The sequence below is a fragment of the Cebus imitator genome, unplaced genomic scaffold (genome assembly GCF_001604975.1).
Source record: "Cebus imitator isolate Cc_AM_T3 unplaced genomic scaffold, Cebus_imitator-1.0 Scaffold503, whole genome shotgun sequence".
In the NCBI taxonomy this organism is placed as follows: domain Eukaryota; kingdom Metazoa; phylum Chordata; class Mammalia; order Primates; family Cebidae; genus Cebus; species Cebus imitator.
This window is the reverse complement of record NW_016107818.1, coordinates 1339817-1350509: the sequence shown is the minus strand read 5'-3', so window position 1 is coordinate 1350509 and position 10693 is coordinate 1339817. Positions and strand designations below refer to the sequence as shown.

Genomic DNA, 10693 nt, shown 5'->3' with positions numbered 1-10693 from the left:
ACAAAGGATGATGACAGACAAAATTTTTATTATAGTATTATTTCTTTAGAGAAAAACAGGGTACTAATTACATCATTTTTCCTTTATAGAAAATCCACCTATAAATCCAGGGATTATATGAACATACCAAACAACCTTTGGTTCTGTTGCTCTTCTGAATCCCAATGTGATTAAAAGGTTCCTGAGGTTTCCCTAGCCACCAACTCAGGTTCTAAGTATTTAGGATGTAGTAAAGATACAATTTTAGTAAAGAGACAGCTAAAAGTAATTTTCACATAGAAAAAAATGTCTATTTATATCCCTAAAAGGCAATACAGAATTTATACCAAACCATGTATGGGAACTGTTAAATTACATTCCAAATGCCAGCAGTGGAACAAACAGAAACACAGAAATGTTTTAAAAAACATGCAGCATGTTACAGAGGGGCTGTATAATAATTCACAACTTTCGTTAGCAGCCATGTTTGATTAGTATTAAGCAGCAGTGGTTTAAGCATTTTACATCATGATAGTTACATATATGCATTTTACTGTTCCAATTATAGTTTGGTAATTTGGTTAGGGGTTTTAAGTGACACTTTAAGCATTATAATTTTCTCCTAAATTATTAACTATGGGAAATTGGCTTCGACATAAGGTTTTCACAGGAACTGATGGTTACTTTGTGAGGAAGATGTCTGGATATATGTGTGTGTGTATATATATGTACACACACACACCAATATAATATATATATATATACACTACTGGTTTCTCATTAGGCATCCAGTCACATCTTTTTCCTTGCCCTTTCCTAACACTGTTCCTAACATATGGGTACCACTCCTTAGCCCCTACAACCCCTGTGGTTTTGGAGAAAGCTGATTACACTCATGGTGACAGGCAATGGTTGGAAGGAATATGTCCCACTTTTCCCAAAAAGAAATACATCTGAATATAATTAATAGTTAACAATAGATAAGCGTGACAATTTGAGTATAAACTGCTGGTAGAAATAGGACATAATTCCACGGAAGTAAGCCATTTACATGAACCCAAGTCCCAATTCTTTAAGATGTATTAAAGACAAAATTGTTCTTGCTATTGGGAGAAAGGATTTGCACAGTTCAAGGATGCTATGCTCTAGCTCTGTATGCACTCAGCTATTATTCCTTTTCCTTTGAAAAAAATCATTTTAATAAAATCAAAAATTTTCATTCTAAAATATAGTTCAATGATTTCACTATCCTTTATGAACAAAAACAGCACTAATCCTCTAAAGGAGAAAGAAATTGAGGCTAACTGTATGTTTTGTCTAGATATTCACAGAATACTTCATATGATAATAAGAAAAATAATTTTTCAGTGAGAAGTCAAGAAACCTGTATTATATAACAGTTCAAAGTTTTTAAAATTAACATGTACAATATACCACAATATAACTTAGGTCTTGTGGTAGGGATAGGTGAAGAAAGTGGCTCAGTTTCCTTTGTGTAGAGCAAGTAGACTTGGTCGATTTAACTTATAACTTCTATTGGTACTTAATATCTGCAAATTCTAATTTAGGGCTCAACATGGGGCCTTGCCATTTAAAAACAGCTATCAACTTTAATAGCTAATAGCAATTATTTTCAGTGTATTATAGAAGGAGAAACCAAAAACGCTATAAAATTCATATTTCTAATAAAAATGTAAAGGTTTATGAACATGCATTATATAGAATTACCTCAATATTTTTACATCTGAAGTAAACCTTTTTTAAGTACAGTACCTACTGTTTCTTTTTCATACATTCATACTTGCCTTGACAATTCCAAATCTGTATAAATCTTACATCATTCTCTTTTTAAGTAGACAAGATTAACACTACTTATGAAATATGGACAAATATATTACCACTCATAACCCATCCAGCTTCTTAGTTTAACTCATCGAATTACTACAAAGATCTTTACAGAGCAGAATCTAATATAGAATCACTGCCCTCTGATGGTATCACTAATACATAATTTTAAATTCAGCAAACAATAAAAAAATCCTTTATCATAAATGTAAAACATAAAATTAGAAGAAACTTAACATCTGCCTAAGAATATTCATTACTTAGTAAGTTATAAAAATTTACAGTGCTCCTTCACATCAGCCCTTCAAATTATTTTTTCAAGATTTTCCCCGATGATCAGTTTAAAGGCACTAAGTCCGTAAGTTTAATCAAACATCTTCATACATAGTGAAATAAAAACAGATGTAAGGCGAAGCAGCATAAATATAAGTAGTTAGATCATTTTATAAAGGATGAAAATACAATTACGAATTTTAATCTTACAGGTGTATGGAAAATTTTTACATGCAATGTATGTATATTCACGATTTAGTTCCATTTTTTAACTACTAAGAAAAATAGCAAATCACCTACTAACTGCAGAAGAGCAAATGTAGGAAAATTAGTATTTAATGAAAAGTCTAGCCATTTTCTAAGCTTGAAAATCAAAGGTTTTTTTTAGCATTGCACTTAAGGGCAATAATATTACAAAGTCTGAATCTTTATTTATTCAAAGAGAAGAAATTAAATTGAGGAAGTCCACTTGATCGCAGATAAACAGTTATTGGCAGTAGACTCTTCTACTCACGTTCTGCTTTATGAAACTGTCCACTAGAAAAGACAAAAAACAGACAGAAAAGTAAATTTTACTTAGATTTACTTATATAATATATAAAATTATATTACATAATATATAATATATAATTATATATAATACTTAAATTATAACAATATTTTAGTGAATAAACAGGTAAAAAGAGGAATATGGGACATAGAACTATAAAATAATTTTTGTGAATTGTAGCTATTCATAAAATTTTATGTTATAGTCCAAGGCCTGAAATAAGATGATAGTTTAAAAGTATAAGGAAGGCAAATATCTGGTCAGATTGGTGGGTAGTTACAGGATAGCTCTCTCCCACTATCTTGCCTGTAGTTTTCAAGAATAACTGTAGAATATTCTGGTAATGTAATATCCTGGGATAGCATGTAATGGCCAGGATAGTCCAAGCTCTGTTCTAGTCCCTCCCTAAAAACAGGATGTCCTTCAATGCTTTAGCCCAAGGAGTCATGCTGTACCTCCTCCTCTAACCCCCGGACATAAAACCCAGGCACTCATCTAAGGTTCAAGCAGGGCACACACAGATGCAATCAACCCCAGACAGTTTTCTTTGGGAGACCAGCTTATGATGAATCCTAGGCTTCTATTGTCCCTTGCTGCCTATCTATAAGTAATAAACTCACTCCACATAAAAGTTTTTGGGTTTGTTTTTGTTTTTTTGTTTGCTTGAGATAGGGTCTTGCTCTATCACCCAGGCTGGGGTGAGCTGGGAATGGCTCACTGCAGCCTCAACCTCCAAGGCTCATGTCATTCTCCCACCTCAGCCTCCTGAGTAGTAGGACCACAGGCACAGGTCACCACACCTAATTTATTTTTAATTTTAGAGATAGGGTCTCACTATGTTGTCTAGGGTGGTCTCTTAACTCCTGGCCTCAAGTCATCATCCCACCTCAGCCTCCCAAATCCTCCCCCTCTCAGTTGAGATTACAGGTATGAGGGACTGTGATTGGGCTCTTCAAGTAAATGTTACATGCATGGGTATTCTGTCCACTGGACTCTGAAGTTGTTAACCACTGCACAGTGAACCTGCTCTTCAGTAGCAAGATACCAAATATCCAATAATCAGTAAAGGAACACAAAATAAACCACCATAAAACAAAAATTTAAAAATTCTTATTTTATCCAGGGAGTCAAGTGGCAGAAGCCATTAAATAATGGTTTGGCAAGGTCTTTTCATTGCTTGAGTTGAGAAAATATTCCATCTGATGTTTTGTTTAACCAAGTCTATTAAATCTATGATAGGTTCTAAAGAGCCATTGGGATACAACAAGAGATGTTTGGCAATCTCTTGATAGTTTTTTCCAAGCACATCCAAGGAATATTACTGGGTGTTTTATATATATAGGTGTGTGTGTATATGTATATATATACATAAACACATATGTACGGGTGTGTATAAATACATATATATAATCTATGTTTAAATAAATTTTCAAAATTAAAGATTAATCCAAGTAAACTTGCTCTTCCTTATTGCATGACTTGTTAGAGGCCATAATTTTGTGCCATTTTTAATCTCTAAGAAGGGGATAGCCTACAATATACAATTTAGCATTTTTAAACATTTTTTTCCCATGGAACTCTAATGGCTAAACCTCACTCTCAGAGACACTGACTGATGTGAGGTGGAGCCCAATGGTCAATTCTTTTTGAAAGCTGCCTATGAGACTCCTACATGCAGCTAAGGTTGAAGTCACTGTACTAGAGGTCTACCCTTACTCCTGTGCTGCTATCTCCTGTATTGATAGTACTTTGCATCTTGATGCTGTCATCACATTGACTTCTGCAGGTAAGGGTCTTTTTGCAGAAGACAGTGAGCATTACCCATGCTAATTACCCTGGAAAGATGCAGCGCTGGTCAGGAGATGAATATGTGCACGGCGTGAAGACAGGGAATACAAACTAGATTTATACTGTGAAGTTAGGTTAGGAAGACTCTACCTACTCTATAGGATACTTCAGGCCAGCCCATGGAACAAGCCAGACAGGAGCCCTTAAAGGACCATAGGCCAAGAGTTTTGAGGGTTAAGTACCTTCTGTCTTATATTTTTCCCTTCTGTTATCCCTGAGCCTCCCAGGATTTTGCTTTTAACTTCATGCTCTTGACATGCTGTGCTTGTGTCAAGCAGAATAAAGCATGCCCCTTGAAGCCAATGTGTTAGTGGTAGGTGATGAGGAATATTCCAAGGGAAAAATCTAACAGTGGGCAACAGCAGTGGCTAATGACAGTGAGCCACTGGAGAAAATCCTCCTGCTACTACCTAGTTTCATGGTCCTGCGGGTCATTTTTACTAAGGGTTCTTGAGAGATTTCCTACAAGAACAGTACACAAAGAAAAAGAGGAACTAAATTTAACATTGGGAATGTTTTACATTTTGAGCACTTTTGAAGGGATCATAACTAATACAAGGCCTGTTTTTTAATGTACAGATGTCAAAGTGTGGAAGCTTCAAGTTTAATTAAGAAAGCCTCTTTCTTTCTTATAATTTAAAAGCTGATGTTAATTTCATTAGAACTTGTGAAATAAGTGTCTTCTTAATTATGATTAAGTGTTGATTAAAGTATCCTTTTCCTATAACAATACATATAACTTTAACGTAATACCTTCACCACTTCTACTGTGAAATAGTGGATCTCAACATTATTTCTAGTCCTACAATTTAATTTTCATGTGGTGTTTCTGAGAACCCTGTATGAAGTAAACCTAGTAACACAGCACTTTACCTCAACAGAATATTGAAAGAAAGAATCTATATTTCTGATAAAGAATTGACCTTGTTGTCACCCAGCTGTTTTACTTTACACTAGATCTACTCTCTTATAGAAGCATAAAAGGCAAAATGGTCAGACTTATTTACCTTATATTGAAACTACTTTATACATCACTAAAAATTCACCCCATAAAAAACAAACTTTATAAAAAATTTTTCATTCATTAAATATTAGATGAAGTAATTTACAATATTAAAATACACAGACACATACTCTTATTTTTATGATATTCTTGAGCCAGAATCAACTGCTCAGGGTGTTGATAAGCTGCCTGCCCCACACGTTAGAAGAGTATCTACATGTAAGCATGTATATGTGTATATGTACACGTATGTGTGTGTGTGTGTGTGTGTGTGTTTTGAGAGCAAAACCAATTAATCTGTTGAAAAGCACTCATAAATCACTGACAAATATAAATGACTGAAATTAAAGACATTCTCCCTTTAACAAACATATTTACTTCCATTTACTTTAAAAATGGACCAAGAATAAAATCTTAACATATGAACCACTGTTGTCCTGAGCTTTAAAAGATTTTTAAAATAAATCCTTTAAAGTCCTGCTAGACTGTAAAGACTCCAGCATTCAGAGACTCTGCTTAACTTGTCCACCAGTCTAGCTCTGGTATCCATATCTTGGGAGGTATGTGCATGATACCCACACCTGTATACCTTCTGTGATCCCAATTAACATTTACAGAACTATAGAAAAGGGAGGCAATGGAAAGATCAAATACTCCAAATCAATAGGTAAAAGAACTCAGGTCATAAAACAGAATTTATAGTGTAATCCAATTTAATAACATGTAAATGGAGGTTAGAAATTATGTCTTTTAAAATGATACTTAATTTGGATAACTTTTACACTTCTTTATGTGTTTCCATACTTCCTGAATTTTTGACTTATTTAAGATTAGTAGTAAGCCTAAGAGCATTAAAATATAGTGTTATAATAAGAAACAAATTATTATTTCACTTTGCGGAAGAAAAGCCAATCAATTCCAATAAATGTTAAAATAAATTGATATTACTTCCAATATTTACTATTCATGCTTTTAAATAATTTCAAAATATTCTGATAATGAGCGTCAGGAGAAAATTATTCAATGGATAGCTACTTAAGTTTTTTAAAATGCCCAGTTAAGTTCAACATTAAGTAAATTTTAATACTTACCCTAAGTCCACCTTCTGGTGGGGGCCCAGATGTAGCAATTTGTTTTTCCATTTTTTCCTTTTTCTTTCTCTTTTCTTGCACAGATTGAACATCCAAAATTCCCCGAGATGCAGCCTTTAAAAAATTGATAAGAAATAAAGAAAGAAAACAACAATCTGTCCAATGTGCAAAACATTTTTTTGTCTGTCTTTGCTTTCTAGGTTTCTCTTTGGGGGCAGGGAGTTGGTTTATTTTTGGTAACACAGAAGGAGTATTTCTACAACAGCCTTAACATAACACATCATTTCTTCATTGGGTATTTTGCAACTATACAAATTTTCTCCTAAACTTGCTTCACATCTTATTTTACAATGCACAGCCATTTTAAAAGGATGTTACTAAAAGAGCATCTACATTTAGAGAAGATATGATAGTTTTCATATATTAAATAATATAAATATATTAATGCAATTTATATAAACATGAAAATCATTTTGAAAACAATTATCTTCAAATGTAAATTTTTGGGATCTCAAAGGCCATTTGCATTAGAGAATCTAGCTATGGACATCTATGAAAAATAAAGTAGAAAATTATTTAAGTGGGCAAAATTTACCTCTTTTTGTCTTCTCTCTGCAGCCTCTGCAAGCTTTGCTCTTTTCTCTTCCTAAGGAAAATGTGTAAAAATATGTATTAAAATAATAAAAAACATTATTATGAATAAATTATACATCTATATTTCATAGGCACTGTAACAGTTTACAAAAATATTCAGTACTGGCCCTAAATGTCCCACAAAGAATGCTGCTACTCAACTTCCCGAATTTCATTCTTCTTGAATATACCTTCAAATCAGCACATGTTAAAATGAACACAAGGTTTCCCTGAATAATCATTTATTTTTTTCTCTCTCTCTTTTAATAAAAGGGTCTACAGCTAGTCAGGGCAATAATAAAACAAACAATGTTTAAAAATCCAAGAAGGAAAATACATGGTTTGGTACTGCCTGTAAAAATGGAGTCTGAAGTAATCTAGTGTTTTTAGAGGAGGTTAATGAATAAAGTGGGCTAATCTCAGTGTGTAGGAGGGAAGGATGGGAGTAATTTCATGAGAGGTATTGCTCCATAACAGAAAACAGTGAATATTATTTTTCTAGACCATGTACTACTTATTAACACTTTTTCTAGGTGATGGGGATACAGCAGTGAAAAAACATAGATAAATATCTCCTCCCAAACGAAACAATTTCCAATTGAGGGCACACGGACAAATATAATGAAGTTAATAAATGTCTGTCAGATGATATGGCAGATAAGTAATGGGAGAATGGGTGGGTGGTATTGTGGGGAATATATTTAATTTAGCGTGGTCAGGAAAAGCTTCTCTGATAAAGTGACATCCAAGCAGTGAGTTGTGTGATTATCAAGCGAAAAGGGTATATAGCATGAGGATGGGAGAAGGGTTTAACAAATCTGACACATTGTATTTTCTCAACAGCCACAACAACAAAATCAACATCACTTAAAACAACAGCAGCAACAGAGAAGCTGAACTTTCCCACATAAAATTTATGCTAAATTTTTAGTAGGTATACTTTAATAAGTTGAGTTAATGTACTTCCCTAAATATTTCCTTTTCTTCAACTAATTTTTAGCTAGAGGTGAGAGAGAAACAGGTTTATGTAAACTCCGCGTAAGGAGTACCAATGTAAAGATACTGTTAACAGAAAGCGTGTGTACCACACGCCCACAGGCTACTTTTGAATTTCAGATAAGCAATGAGTAATGTTTTTGTAGAACTAGATACCTACTATTGCATGGCACAAAACGGTATTATAAATGTATTCCTTGTATAACTGAAATTCAAATTTAACTGGGTGTCCAGTATTTTTGTTCAATATGACTACCTTACAAATTGGACACTCTATACTACATAAAATATTATTTTAAAGGGAGAACTTAAAAGAATGAGAATAAATACTACAAAGAAATCATTAATAAAATATCTGATAAAGCTCAGGCGTATAAGCGACTTTCTGGGCACCTTCTTTTAAAAGGTTGGTAGACAGGTGAAAATGCACATCTCCTAGACGACTAAACAGCTCCCAGAAAAAGCAACGTCTTTTTTGCGCCTAACTCCATCTACCACATCTCCCAGAATATCCCACGCGCTGCGCCCTCTGCGTGCGCCGGCGCCCTACGAATTCCCGGGGCCGGCAGTCAGCCGAAGGTAGAAAGACGCCACAGCCGCCTTTGGAAAATTTTTTTGTTACAAAAGTGCAGCTCCACCCGTAGGCGGCGGTCTAGGTCGCACTGACAGGACCCAACGACCCTCGGGACGCGTCCACCCGTCTTCGCCACCAGGGTCCCCCCCACCCCCCGGCTGCGAGCTCTCGACCTGCGCCACCAGGTCCAACAGCCCGGCCCGCCCCGCAGCCCGCCGCCCGAGGACAGGTGCTCTAGGCGCGGACCGGCGGACGCGGGGACCTGCTCTACTCACAAGGTCAGGAGTGGGAGGCGCGGACTCCCCCGGACAAGGAAAACACAGCCCCATAGGGACGACCAACTGGGGGACCCCTAACGGGTCCGCCCCAGGCCAGGCGGCGCTAACTGCGCGGTACAGTGCGCGTCCCTGGTCTTCCGCGCTTGCCCCGCCCCCACCGCCGTCCAGTGGCTCGGCTCCGCCCCTGCGGCAACGCCCCACCCCCACCCCCCCCCCCCCCCCCACCGCCGTCCAGTGGCTCGGCTCCGCCCCTGCGGCAACGCCCCACCCCCACCCCCGCAGCTCCGCCCCGCCCCGCCCCGCCTCTGTGGCCCCGCCCCGCTCTTCTCGCGACTCCACCCCGTCCCCGCAGCTCAGCTGCTCCCACCTAAGGCATTGCCCAGTCCCCCACCCACAGCTCCTCCTAGCCCCGCACCGCGAGAGCCGGGCCTGTGGCCAAAGGCTAGGTTTCGGGGAAACACCTGCTGCAGGCAGCAATGCAGGGAAAGGATGGAAAAGTTTGCCTGTGGTTCCAAAGCTCTTCTTGCTAAGCTCGCCTTACCAATTACAAATGAGTGATAGTTCGTGCTACCTTTTTATGAGATGGGACCCTGATGTACTAGAAATTAAAGCCAAAATTCCAAGTTAACATCAGCACCGTTTGCTGCCTTTTTAATGACAATGCCATTCCAGTTGAGAGGGCAGAATATGAAATCCATTATTATGACTATGAATCTTGCCTCATAAATGTGGCATTAGTTGAGATTTTCACTAGTTTCTGGTATTTAGGAACCATACCTTGAAGAGTAATAATAAAGTTTCATTTACTGGGAAATATTTTAGTGAAATTTTTCTCAAATTTTAGTAAGTATGAGAATCACCTGGGCACCTAGTTAAAATTTAGCTGCTGATTTAGTAAGTATAAGGTGAGGCCTGAGATTTATTTCCAGTAAACCCATAGATGATACTGAAGTTACGTATCTCCTTTCCACACAATGCTTTGATTTTTTTTATTTTTATTTTTTTGCATTCTATTAGTTATTTCTGCTTCTTTGAAAATTTTCAAACATAACGAAAATGTAGGATGTATACTGATAGTATCTCAGAAACCATTCTCAGCTTTTTGATGTATATTCTTACTGGTTTTTTTATAGATATATAATTTAAATATAGTATGCACCTATTTTGATTATAGAGTTCACTGAGTTTTAAAAAACATTAATTCATGTGATCACCACATTCAAGATATGTAAGTTTTCCATCACCCAAAAAACTTCTGTTGTACCCAGTTCCATTCAATACTCTATCCCATAACTAGATCCAGGAAATGATTAATTTGTTTAATATCACTATAGTCTTTAAGTTTTACATAAATATTAATATCACTATAGTCTTTAAGTTTTACATAAATGAAATATGCAATCTATGTTTTGCATATATTGTCAACTGCGTGGTCCACTGCAGTCCAAAAATATGAAATGGAAAATTCCAGAAATAATTCATAAATTATAAATTACATGCCTTCTAAGGATCTGGTGAAATCTTAGGCTGTGGTAATCCATTACACCCAGGATGTTAATGATGTGAATCATCCCTTTGTCCAGCATATCCAGTGTCTAAGCTACCCGCCCATTAGTCACTTAG

The 10693-nt window shown here is 36.4% G+C and overlaps 1 protein-coding gene across 1 annotated transcript; it reads right to left on the bottom strand.

Moving 5' to 3' along the window:
• Positions 1-218: 218 nt before the first annotated feature.
• LOC108292745 (small VCP interacting protein) lies at positions 219-9255 on the bottom strand. The gene is made up of 4 exons (XM_017513811.2): positions 9068-9255; positions 7185-7235; positions 6590-6703; positions 219-2634 (listed from the first exon to the last, which is right to left on the bottom strand). Exons 1-4 carry the CDS (start codon positions 9119-9121, stop codon positions 2620-2622), a joined length of 234 nt encoding a protein of 77 aa, XP_017369300.1. The 5' UTR covers positions 9122-9255; the 3' UTR covers positions 219-2619.
• Between the last annotated feature and the right edge of the window lie 1438 nt (positions 9256-10693).